The following is a 12849-nucleotide window of genomic DNA, read 5'->3' as shown; positions in this document are numbered from 1 at the left end:
TAATATAAGACCTGGTCTTATATTTTATATTATGTTATGTTATGTTATGTTATGTTATATATTATGTTATATATTATGTTATATATTATATTATATTATATTATATTATATTATATTATATTATATTATATTATATTATATTATATTATATTATATAATATAGACCTGGTTTTATACCAGGTCTTATATTTTATAAAATAAGACCAGGTCTTATATTAACTTTTGCTCCAAAAGACGCATTAGAGCTGATGGTCCGGGTAGGTCTTATTTTGGGGAAACATGGTATCAAGTGATAGAGGCAGATGTTTTGTAAGAGTTCAGAGGAAGGAACAGGCTTGAGGTGGCTGAGCTCTGAGCCACCAAAGAAGAATTCTAGGAAGGGAAATGGCCTGAGGGGAAAGAAGCAAGGGACCTAGTAAGGAATGTAGGATTCGAGGTTGGGGGGAGTCCTTCCTAGTTAATTTCTAGAACTAAGCTGGGAGCACAGTTTGATTAAATCCTGTAAGATTAGGAAGCCTTATTTTTCCTGAGAGGGGATCATCCAGTACACCTTAAATGCTGCCTTGCCCAGTTCTCTTACTTGAGTGCTGAGTGGGGAAGTGAATTAAGTGGCAGAACTGATCGCTGGGGAGGGGCAGCCACCTGGGTTCTCATCTCCTTTCTCTGATAATATCTTTGCAGTATGACTTCTCCTTGGAAAAGAAAACCATTGAGTGGGCTGAAGATATTAAGAAAATCCAAGAAGCCCAGCGGGAAGCAGAGAGCAAGGCTGAGAAAGCAGAAGCTAAAGTGAATTCTAAGAGTGGTCCAGAGGGGGACAGCAACCTGAGCTTCTGCAGGCCTCACAGTCCATCTGCAATGCCACCGCCCATTAACCCCATCCTGGCCAGCTTACAGCACAACAGCATCCTCACCCCCACTCGGGTCAGCAGCAGTGCCACAACACAGAAAGTTCTCAGCCCACCTCACACAAAGGCAGATTTCAATCCTGCTGACTTTGAGTGTGAAGAAGACCCATTTGATAATCTGGAGTTAAAAACTATTGATGAGAAGGAAGAGCTGAGAAACATTCTGGTAGGAACCACTGGACCCATTATGGCTCAGTTATTGGACAGTAACTTGCCTAGAGGCGGCTCTGGGTCTGTGTTACAGGATGAAGAGGTCCTGGCGTCCCTGGAGCGGGCAACACTAGATTTCAAGCCTCTTCACAAACCCAATGGCTTTATAACCTTACCACAGTTGGGCAACTGTGAAAAGATGTCGCTGTCTTCCAAAGTGTCCCTTCCCCCCATCCCTGCAGTAAGCAATATCAAATCCCTGTCCTTCCCCAAACTTGACTCTGATGACAGCCATCAGAAGACAGCCAAGCTGGCAAGCACTTTCCATAGCACATCCTGCCTCCGCAATGGCACGTTCCGGAATTCCCTAAAGCCTTCCACCCAAAGCAGTGCCAGTGAGCTCAATGGGCATAATACTCTTGGGCTTTCAGCTTTGAACTTGGACAGTGGCACAGAGTTGCCAACCCTGACCCCTTCTGATATGATCTCCCAGATGCCTTCCCTCTCTGTCTTGTCTGTATGCACAGAAGAATCACCTCCAAATACAGGTCCCACGGTAAGTCTTTTAAACCCCCTAAATTAAAGCACCAAAGACTTCTGAATTCTGCCTAGCAGTTGCTGCCTTTATACTATTTTTTTCAAGATTTGGGGCAACATGTGACATGGCCAAATTGACCTTGCTTATATAAGTATATATCATTCTATTTATTTTCCTGAGAGTAAGGATTATTAGCTCTGCACCTACTCTGGTGAATGTGGGCTTGTTTTTCCCTGCATCTTTTGGTCTTTTCCTTTGAAAAGATAATGTAGGTCCTATGAATGGTGTTTTCCTGCAGTTTCTTTTCAGCACTGCATGTCTTGTGTTTGCATTTTTAAAAGTCTTTCTTTTTACTCTTAACTTTTTCCTGTAAACTTTCTTCATTTTTTTAAAGGTTGCTTGGTACTGCTCATTATAGCTTCTCTGTCTCCCTCTCTCCCATCTCATCCTGCCCTGAAGTTTGGTTCTTGTGTGTACCATGTCAGCTAATTTGGGGTTCTGTTTCTTCAGATTGGGTGGTGTCTTAGTAACCGGGAGATAATTGTATAGGAAATCCAAGCAAAAGGAAGAAATTTGTTACTTTTAAACCTGGAGGGTTTAATCCTGCAGTTCCCCCCGTCCCCCACTAAGTATTATGCAGTTTCCTCCAAAGGGAAGGAGATGGGAAGATGGCAATTCAGATGTAGTATTGAAGTGTGTGTTGATACAAAAGTTGCAGCTTATGTCATCTTGAAGAAAATCTGCTTTTGTCACACATAAAAAAGTTGCATATGCAGTGAGTTACTTTGTCACAGAGTGTATGGAAGCTTAGCTCTTGATGCGGTTGTTTCAGCAGCACAGAACAATACACCGTTCCAGTGTAGGATAGAAATCATAGAAGTCCAAGGACCTTTTGCTACACAGGCCACAGATTATTTTTTAAATGACAGCAGCATATCAAAGATAGTATTTAGAGCCAGAAAGGAGCTTGATTGTATTGGTGGGATACCTATCAGAGACCATAACAAGCCTGCTATTTATTAGTTGGTAGAAAGATGAAGCTTGGCTTGTTGACAGCAAGTGTAAAGTCCCAGCAATAGCATTCTTGGTAAATGACTGTCTGTGTTGGTGCTTCCATTGTCAGAGAGCTCACTGCTGCTGGTAAACATGGCCGTGGCTCGGATAAGCTGGACAGATGACATAACACTCTCGTGTTACCTCCTAGGAATGGGACTCGTCCTGATTCCTCCTGGTTCATTGTTGGGCTGTGGTCAGCAGCACACTCCTCCTCATGACTCATTGCATGCTTTAGAAATCGAAAGCACTCTGGGAAAAGTACTCTGGCTTCTCAGCCAGCACCCCCCCCCCCCCCGCCCTTTAAAGTTAGAATAACATATAGATGGACTAATGGCAGAGGTCTTTCTCTAACCAGAACACTCATCAGTCTTTAACCCACCTGATTGTGGCTTTCTTTTGGACCCCTCCATTTCAGGGTGGGAAGGGGCCTGTTTGTTGCTGGCTTTGGGGACTTGCTGCTTTAAAGGGGCAGATAGAAACGGAGCTGGAGTTTGGTGTTCTAAGGAAGGCATCACCCTTACGCCTTACCCGAGAGAGCAAAGCCTGGTTTCCATCCTGGCCCTCTCTCTCTCTCTGTGAGTCTTTGAAGCCCACAGAGAGAACCTTTCCCAGTGACAGCAGCGTCTCTCACCAGGATAGGTAGTGGCTTGAGGCGGGGGTGGGAGGCTGGTCAGCTGGGCTGGATACACCCTTCACTTAGGAACTCCCATCCCAGGGAAGTACTCCTGGAATTTGGTTCTCGATGGCTATTTCAGGTCCCATTTTTCAGATTTTGAGTTCATGTTTTTACTGTTTATATAAATGAATCTTGGAAGTTGAGAAATCATGGGATGGATTATTGTGAGAGGAACAGCTTTGTAATGTGCCCTTATTCTGAATCCATCATGAAACTGCCTGACCTAGCCCTCATCAGTGCCTCTTTCCACTGTCCCCCAACCAGTCAGGGGCCTTGCTTTGCTCACAGGTTAGGCTCAGTCTGCCACTGGGTTCTTTCTCCAGGTGTGGATATAACACATTCCTTACTTTTTTTTTTTTAATTGGGGAATAGTGTTTTTCTAGGACCCATCAGCTCAATGTCAAGTAGTCGTTTTTCAATCTAGTTGTAGTGGGGGCAGGGGAGGGGGCACAGCTCAGCTCCAAGTCAAGTTGTTTTCAATCTAGTTGTGGAGGGCGCAGCTCACTGGCCCATGTGGGAATCGAACCAGCAACCTTGTTAAGAGCTTGCGCTCTAACCAACTGAGCCATCCGGCTGCCCTCCTTACTCTTTTATAGTTAACTTCCGGAAAATATTCCTGCTTTTTTCTTTACACTTCTGAGTTCTCAGTTTACAAATTGTGGCGGTAAGCATAATAGTAGTGCCGTTTGCTTTTAAATTGTATTTTAAACAATTTTTGACATAATGGAATTTTTTAGCTTTTTAGGTGGTTGAATCTGTTGATCATTTCTGTTACCATTGCTTTGATACTTACAAAATTATTCTTCTCTAGAATTAAAAATGAATTTATTGTTATCCAAGTAATACCATGTTTCCCCAAAAATAAGACCTAGCCGGACTATCAGCTCTATTGGAGCAAAAATTAATATAAGACCCAGTATTATATCATGTCACATATTATATATATATCATAGCTGGTCTTTAAGACGGGGTCTTATATTAATTTTTTCTCCAAAAGAAACATTAGAGCTGATTGTCCGGTAGGTCTTATTTTCTGAGAAACACGGTACAAGCACATTTTAATGAAATCAAGTAGCATTTAAAAGACTTACATTGAAAAACAGTCACTCCCTGCCTCATGTCTCTTCAACTCCACTTTTGCTTCGTATTAGTCAGGTACTTTTAACTCGTTAAGCTATTTTTGCTGGGATTTATCTCTATTTATAAATAAAATGCTTATGTTGCTTTTTCTAAATTTATCAATTTTAGACAGTTTTATGTTTCCTGGTATATAGTAGCTAAGGATTTAACTCCTATAGGAGCCCCTCCTCCACCTTCTCATATCTGCCATCATATTTGTATCACAAATTTTGGGTTATTGTCCACATTATTATAATCGGGTGAGTATTTACTGCCAAGTTCAGACAGTACACTGTGATTCCTCTTGTGTGTGCATCTTTTGGTTTCTCATAAACTGCCCCACTAAATGTTTTTGCAGTTTCTTTGTATCTATTTCTGATTTTGTTCAAATGCTCCAAAAGACTTAATGATAATTTTCTCATATTGGTTAACCTCACATATCCAGAAATGTCTTAATTTTACCATCATGTGAATAGTACCTTGGCTAGATTTAGATTTCTTGGTTGAAGATCATTTTCCTTTAAGAATTTTCAAGACATTGCTCCCTTGAAAAGAACAAAACAAAACATACTTTTATTGATGTATAAGCGCCACTGATTCTAGGATTTCCTAGTCCTGTGCCATTCTGAGTCCCCGCCAAACTTTTAGGATCTTTTCTTTATTTCTGGAGATTTGAATTCTATCAGTGATGGGCCTTGTTCATTCATTGTGATAGGCCCTCCTGGATCCTTTCAAACTAAGGGTCATTTAAAAATAGAGGGTTTGGGGGAGGAGAGGTGTCTTTAATACTTTGTTCTTTTTCTGGAATTCCTATAAGCTGGATGTTGGATCTCCTTGACTGTTCTAATTTGCTATCCTTTTCTATTTCATATCTCTTTGTCTTTATGTTTTACTTTCTGGGATAAACACTTGACTATCTTATAACATTTTTAAAAATCGCCTTTTAAATAAAAATTTTACTTTATCATATTTTAAATTTCCAAGTGGTTGATCTGTTCTCTCACCTGGTTTGGTATCTCATGTTGGTGGTTTGGCTTTCTAGTCACGTTAAGAGTGAGGCACTAAAATAAAAACAAAAGGGGAGGTGTGCTGGGGAGTGTTTGCTGATCGTTAAGCTTCACTGTAGGTTGGTGGTTAGTTGGCTCTGAGGGGAGCTCTGCAAAATGTCAACATGTGAAGGTTTTTGGGGGCAGTTATAGTTTCTCCAGAGAATCCTGCTTGAGGGCTAAGGAAGGTTGGGGAAGACTTTACATAATCCCCACTTTGGTTCCTGCGTCTCACTGCTGTACACCGTGCCTGGTGTCTTTAGTCCTTTTTGGTGTCTGGTTCACATTTTCTAGAAACTAAACCTGCCTCCTGCAGAGGGTGACGGTGGGTGGGAAAGGCGTTGCCTGAGGACTTTACTGCTGTGATCCCTGGTTTTGTGCCCTTGCCTTGTCCTACCAGTACCTTCCAAACACTGAACCTCTCGGGGGTCTTGAGGGGCTGGTAGACTGACTGACCTCTTATTTCGTTGCTTCTGTCAGTTTCCATGCCTTCATCAGCGTTCCACCTTCTGAAATGTCATTGAACTATATTGTCCACTGCTGTTCCCTTTTTCTTTGGCTTTACAGGTTAATACAGTTTTCATTGTTTTGTCATTTTATTGGGTTTTGGGGAGGGAGGATCAGTGTCAGTTTGCTGTGCTCAATTAAATTTCCCCTTTGAAATCCTAACTGATCTCCATTTATTCAACAACTACTAATCAGGGCTCTGTAAGCGCCCAGAGCAAAGCCAGGCCCCCAGGATTCAGAAATGCACGTGCCATGGTGACTAAGCTCTCGGGGCTCACATTAAACATACTCGGATGTGAACAGGACTGTGGCAGCAGTGGGACCAAAATGCTCTTTGGCTGTTGGTATTCTTGAGCCCAGGTAGAGCCTCTGCGGGGGAGACAGTCAGTCGTGGGGCCTGCGTGGTGAGCAGATTGGTTGACACAGTCCCTGTGCTGTTGGGACTCCTGGAACCTAATGACGGAGCTCTGACTGGTTACGGGAGGCTGTGGGCAGATGCTTAAGCAGGAACAGGGGGTCTGAGGCCTGTAGTCTTGGCTTTTCCCAGCTGACTTTGAGGAGAGCACCTGGTTATAGCTAATAGAGTTTTGAACGTGCTTCTAGCTCAGTGGGCTGCCTTGCCTCCTAACTCCCCCAACCCCCTCAAAAAGGCAAATCAAATTCTGTTGAAACATTTTTCCTGGTTTTTGGGAGCTGGGCCAACCTGTAAAACAGCTTTTGACCTTGTTCCCTTGGTAGTTGAGTGCATTGGCCTGGGAGTGAGCTGCCTTCATGCCTTGGGCCTGAGTCATTATCAGAAGTGATGGGAGGAGTTAATCATGGGACTCTGTCCACCAGTCAGACGGGGTAAGGCTGGGTGACAGGGAACAGGCAGCCTGCAGCCAGGGCAGTAGAGGCGGGCCCACATTCCAGTGCTTGAGGGCACAGCCTGTGTGGCTAGTAGTACTGCGGTCCTGGCTCTGCAGGGCGGCAGCTGTAGGGCTCGGGGCCCTGGCTGGCCGTGGGTGGGGGCAGTGCTTGCAGCCTCTGCCCGGCTCAGTGAGAGGCGAGGACGGAGACACTGTGGGGAGAGGCAGCTCCAGAGTTGGGGGTGTTTGATGTGAAGATCCCTTCAGGACTCAGAACAGTGCAGGAAAGGGATAGCGGAGCTCTGGAGAGAACCATAGCAGCTGGCATGGGATGGAGTCCCACGGGCAGTCTCAGAAGTTCTTCCACTCAAGTCCAGGGGATTTGGGCACGGAAGGGTATGTGGCTCGTGCTCACTCTGCAAGGGCAGAGGACAGGCACATGTCAGCTGGAGTTTCCCTCCCCATCGTCATCCTCTGCAGGATGGCTGGCTTTGTTCCAGGCAGACTGCTTGACTGGGGGTTTGATTAGTAGCAGAAATGTAAGCCCCTGTACTGGGCCACCTCAGTGACATGTCTTCTGGGGTCTGCATCTTTCTTCTTGTCTTGATCCTCTCGTTTCTCCACCACCAGGTCACACCACCTAATTTCTCAGTGTCACAAGTGCCCAACACTCCCAGCTGTCCCCAGGCCTATTCTGAACTGCAGACGCTGTCCCCCAGTGAGCGGCAGTGTGTGGAGACAGTGGTCAACATGGGCTACTCATACGAGTGTGTCCTGAGAGCCATGAAGAAGAAAGGAGAGAATATTGAGCAGGTGAGCGGCTGCTGGGCAGGAGGCTGGGTGGTCAGCCAGCAGAGGTGCCAGACCTGAGCTGGGTAGTGTCTTGTCTACCCTGGGCCCCTCAGACTCACAGCTCCCACATCCGCCCCTGAGTTTGGGGTGCTGGGAGAACTTTGCTGGGGAAACCAGCAGCTTCAGCAGCAGTAGTGCTTCTGCTTTGGGGCTGCTCTGGGACTGACTACCCCCTTCTCTGTTCCTCCTGAGGAGGGCACACTAGGGTTGAGGTATGTATGGGCAGATTTCTTCCAGAAATGTTTATCCTCTCATAGCTGCCCAGGGAGTTCCAAAACCTTGGAGTCCTAAACCTTGGGGGCACTGTGACTGGGGCTGTTTCTTAGGAGAATGTCCTTCCCAGGCTGTAGAGTTGACGTGCTGAGAGATGAGTCAGCTGTGACAGGAACTCCTCGGAAAATGGCTGCTCATGTTTAGAAGGGTGTGCCTGTCTATTCGGCAGATAATCACCGAGGTCTTGCTTGTTGGATGCCGTTCAAGGCACAAAATCAAGTCCTGTCCAGAACCTAATAGCCAGGGTGGGGAGATGTCACACTTGTTTTGTGCAAGACTCATGGGAAACAGACAGGAGTGGCAGTAGGTGCTCAGACCTGTTTCTTTTCTTAGATTCTCGACTATCTCTTTGCACATGGACAGCTCTGTGAGAAGGGTTTCGACCCTCTTTTAGTGGAAGAGGCTCTGGAAATGCACCAGTGTTCAGAGGAAAAGGTAGGAACCCTCATGCTTCATGGGAACCCTCTGGAAAGGAGGGACAAAGTAGTCTGTCCTGGGTTCCCCCCCGGCCCACAACCCCCCTTGCCTACCAGTGACTGTGGGTAGGCATTTGAAGCGTAGACTCTCCCAAGTGCCCAGACAGGTGTTTGGCTAGTTTGGGTGTGTTTGGCTCAAATGAAGCATTGGATTGAAGACTATCTAGAATCGGAGGGGAGGGGAGGGTGACCTGGGCAAAAAGTCATACTTTCAGATGGCTGGGAAGATTGCTAGTCACTTTGCCTAGTCTGCTCCCTGGAGAGCAGCCATTTGTGAGTTCAGTATCCTGCCCTGTTGAGAGTGTGAATGTGATGTGGGTGACGGGACCAGAACGAGGGTCATTGAGAGTTGGGATGGGGCCTGGCTCCTAAAGGATCATGGGCTGTGGCCTCAACCTGTCTGCTCCAGCTGCCCCCACAGCCCTCTGCTTGCCAGGGGACCTCGGAGGCTCATGAGGCTCAGGGGAGGCATGCAGACACCCCGAGCAGCCCCCATACGTTTCTCCACGCAGCTGTGCTGTTGCCAGACCCCTTTCTTTAATGTGTTCTCTTCTGTCCCTTAGATGATGGAGTTGCTTCAGTTAATGAGCAAATTTAAGGAAATGGGCTTTGAACTGAAAGACATTAAGGAAGTTCTGCTATTACACAATAATGACCAGGACAATGCTTTGGAAGACCTCATGGCTCGGGCAGGAGCCAGCTGAGACAGGGCCCCGCCTCAGCCCTGCCACGGAACCGGCCCTGCAGGAGGCCCTGAGGAGCCCCCCCCCGTGGGGAAGTAGAAGGGGCGCACTTCCGGGTTTTCTTTTGGGGGTGGAAGGTCAGTTGTGGAGATGGTGCTTGCCAGTCTCTATGAACCTAGGCCCTGAGCTGGGGAGAAAACGGGGAAGATTTGGGCATGTGATGCCCCCAGAACTGCCCTGGCTCCTTCCATATTAAACGTATTTGTATTTTGAGAAGTGTCCTTCCCACCTTGGCCCTCCAGAGACTTCTCTGGTTTTTCTGGGGGTATGTCCTCAGCTGAAACCTGGCCCGGCTGCCAAAAGGAGTCGGGGAGAAGGTGGGAGGGCCCGACTAGTGCTGCTCTGGGGCGAGCTGCTTCCCTCCCCTGCACCGGTGGACTGAGCTCTAATCCAGGTTGAGTGCAATTGAAAGGTTCTTCCAGGGTTTTGTTTTTTTTCTTTCCTCTTTTAACAGTCTCTTAGTGTTACACTGGCTCTGCAATGTCTCAGAGGTACAAAGAATGCCCTTTCCCCATGGGGCCCTGAGTTTCTCTTCTGCCAGGCAATCACCATGCTTTCCTGCCCCAGCCTGTTTCTCTTGGCTTGGTTTGGACCACAGTCCTCTGCTACCAGGATTTTAGAGCCCCCTGCTCTAGGAAAGTTGTCAGATTAAGAAATCATTGGCCCCTTCCCAGCACATCAAATTGGGCAGAAACAGGCCATGATTTAGTTGCCCAGCACTAACTCCACCTCAGCTCTCCTTGGAGAACAGCCTCTCCCTCCTGCCCCCTGCTCTAGGATGACACCATGAATAATACCTAGTCATAGAAACCAGTCTCTTTGGTTTGTTTTGTATTATGTTGTACATCATTAAAGATCTAAATACAAAGGATATACAGTCTTGATGAATCTAAAGTAATTTGCTAACTATTTTGATTCTTCAGAGAGAACTACTAATAAAAATCTAAAAGGTACGTCCTGCTGTCATAATTTCTTTATTGCCAAGGGCTGTTCTACTGAGGGGTGGAGGTAGGTGGGTGGTGAAGGGATTTCCTGCTTAGAGTTGCTGGGGATGAAACAGGACCTAAGCATTTCCTGTCAGTTCAATACTTCTCATCTAGGCCTGTGGGACAGGAGCTGGCCTCAAGTCTGCCCTGATTTCTGGTTTGTAAAGGTAGGCCTAGACGAAGGTCTCTTTAAACCTGAACTGGCTTGGTCCCTGGGCCAAGGACACAGGCCTTCCTGTGACACTGCTTGTTGCGATGACACAGACTGGGCCTTAGGGGGACTCGCCCAGAAATGAGGAAGTCGCTCTTACTGTGAGTAGCACCAGAGCCACAGGGGACTGGATCACACTGCTTCACCAGCTCAGGGCTGCTGTGGGTGGGCTCTACTAAATGTATCCTTCAAGTTTCCTGTCCTTATACTAACACTGTCCCGTAGTCCCTTTTGTGTTCTTGGCTGGAGGTGGGTTTCTTTTAGTGATCTCTTGTGGGACTGCAGAGCCTTTGGGCCCGGAAGCACCAAGGTGGAAAGAGGCTGCCCTCTGGTGGTCAGATCAGGCATGCCAACAATAGTTGACAAGGGTGGCAGGGCTGCAGTCTCAGCCAGTTAGCCCCTCTTCTGGCCTTTAAAATTAAGCCCTACTTTTAAAATCTTAGAGTTATATTTCACCTGTAGGAAAGTTTCACAGCATTATGGGCATCAGGGCCAAGGCTGTGGCACGTGAATCTCAATTTGACCCAGGGTGGCCTTGGTAAATGATGGGTCACCTGGAGACCACTTTGTATTTCTTGTCTGAAGCTTCTCCCTGCTAAAGATAGACAGCAAGCAGAACTCATGTGAAGACGTGTTCACGTGTGTGTAAAAATTCTGCTTCAGTCTCAGACTTGACTAGAACATCCAATGCCAAGATACTGAACACACACAGGCCCTTGAGAGGGGAAGTGGACGGCCAGGGTGGTCCTGGGTGAAGGTGAGGCTAAGCGGTGCACTTGCCTGAGATCGTCTAGCTCTTCAACTATTCCAGGAGCGCGCTAGTGGGTGAGGAGTCTCAAAAGTAGCCAGGAACTTACACAGGAGTGTGAGGGCTGCTGGGGCTTGTGACAGGCTGAGCATCCCAGCCTGGGGCTGAGCTGGGAAAAGAATAATGCAGTGACGTGGGCGCCCTCTTCTGTCTCAATACTGAATTGCAGGAAGGGAGGGGAACTGGACGCATAAAGCCCTTCCCACATCTGCTGTTAGAGACACATCAAGTCAAGGTTTATTCATTTTACATTTCAAAAGCTAACTTAAAGCCCCAAATGATGAGGCAGAGCTCACCCCACTGCTGCCCTGTTAGCACCAATATTTCAGTTTTTGGCCAAGTTCTGAAGAAAGGCACAGAATTCAGCTGATTATGCTCCTGGGTTCAGCATGTTACCTTCCCCAGCTTGTGACCTGACCTCTATGTTACTAACCGCCCATCCTCTAATCCCCAAATTCAGAAACATCTACAGGGTTATTGGACCCAAGTGTGTTTCCACAGACAAGGGGTCAGTAAGATAAATTCTCTTCCAGCTCCCCAAAAAAGGGAGGGGGCTCCCATGCTTAGAAATGAAGGGCAGAAGCTTGGCCCTGAGAGAAGCTGGGGCCCAGCCCAGGCCACGTGTGACTGTGGAGAGCACCAGCACGTGGGTTCTGGTATCTGCAGGAGGACCTAGCAGAAGCCCCTCCAGCCCGAGCCTATCACCCCACACTGGCTCTTGCTCTAAGATACCACTGTCCTCTCGGGGGCCTCGGACAGCCTGTGGCAGGCCAGGTAGAGCTGCAGCTGGTTCCTCAGACTCTGGATGCACTTGGATTTCAGAACCATGATTTCATCCAACTGGGTCACAAAATCTTCAAAATCCTGAGATAGGAAATAAAGGACAAATGGAGTTGTCACCACCGGCCCTCTCCCAGATCTGCTTTTCTAATTCCTTCTAAGGCAGGAAGATTTCAGAGCGCAGGCCCCTCCAGCTAGAAAACCTGCAGGATAGTCACTGTGGCACAAGGTGGGGCCCCCTTCTCTGTATTTGAGACACTTTATATATAGAGGTACTTTTCAGAGTAGAGGGGTGTTTTCATAGGAGTACCTCTGGTCTGCATGGGGCTCACTGTTAGTCAAAGGAGGGCCCCAGTAAGCCGCTAGGAAGGCAGAAGGGTGGAGGATAGAAGCCGGAAACATTTTCGCCTGGGAATGGGGAAAGTGGCCCCATCTCCCACCTGTCCTTGCACTCCCTCTCTCAAGCTATCCCAGAGAAGTGGCGAGAGGAGGCCCAAGGCCTCAACAATGGTTAGAGTGGGACCGTAGGCCCTTAGCCCACGCCCAACCACAGCAAACAAGGCTCACCATCAAACTAGCTGCAGGCTAATTCCCAACAGCGTGAGTGTCCAGCCAAGGGAAAGGGTACTTACATTAGGAGCCACCTGGCTCATCAGGGTCTCCTCTTTGAAGCCCAGCTCAGCCATTTCATCCAGCTGTTCCTGGTGTGCTCGGATGACCACCTGCCTGGAAACACCAAAGGGATGCTGTGAGCCTCTGGGCCTCCCATCTCTCCTGGGCAGCTTTCTGGAGTTGAGCCCCATTTCCAGGCCCAGAGCTACCTCTGCCCAAAGTGGTCAAGGCTCTGACTAGGGCCAGCTCACCCCGCCTCG

The 12849-nt window shown here is 47.5% G+C and overlaps 2 protein-coding genes across 7 annotated transcripts in view; one reads left to right on the top strand and one right to left on the bottom strand.

Annotated features, from left to right (window-relative positions):
- Positions 1 to 10145, top strand: part of UBAP1 (ubiquitin associated protein 1) — a 54367-nt gene extending 44222 nt beyond the window's left edge. For all 3 annotated transcript variants that reach the window (XM_019734408.3, XM_074330652.2, XM_019734400.3), the window contains 4 exons: positions 682 to 1614; positions 7479 to 7661; positions 8307 to 8408; positions 9013 to 10145. In XM_019734408.3, coding sequence (XP_019589967.2) covers positions 682 to 1614; positions 7479 to 7661; positions 8307 to 8408; positions 9013 to 9153 — 1359 coding nt within the window. In that variant the 3' untranslated portion in view covers positions 9154 to 10145. The remainder of the gene's footprint in view (positions 1 to 681; positions 1615 to 7478; positions 7662 to 8306; positions 8409 to 9012) is intronic.
- Positions 10146 to 11406: 1261 nt separating this feature from the next.
- The window catches only part of KIF24 (kinesin family member 24), a 53951-nt gene continuing 52508 nt past the window's right edge, over positions 11407 to 12849 (bottom strand). For all 4 annotated transcript variants that reach the window (XM_088793522.1, XM_019734378.3, XM_088793523.1 and 1 more), the window contains 2 exons: positions 12610 to 12703; positions 11407 to 12061 (listed from right to left, as the gene is read on the bottom strand). In XM_088793522.1, coding sequence (XP_088649648.1) covers positions 11921 to 12061; positions 12610 to 12703 — 235 coding nt within the window. In that variant the 3' untranslated portion in view covers positions 11407 to 11920. The remainder of the gene's footprint in view (positions 12062 to 12609; positions 12704 to 12849) is intronic.

This window comes from Rhinolophus sinicus, chromosome 16 (genome assembly GCF_057876585.1).
Source record: "Rhinolophus sinicus isolate RSI-liver-muscle chromosome 16, RSI-T2T, whole genome shotgun sequence".
Lineage (NCBI taxonomy): Eukaryota > Metazoa > Chordata > Mammalia > Chiroptera > Rhinolophidae > Rhinolophus > Rhinolophus sinicus.
The sequence above is the reverse complement of the archived record's forward strand: the minus strand, read 5'-3'. Positions and strand labels throughout refer to the sequence as shown.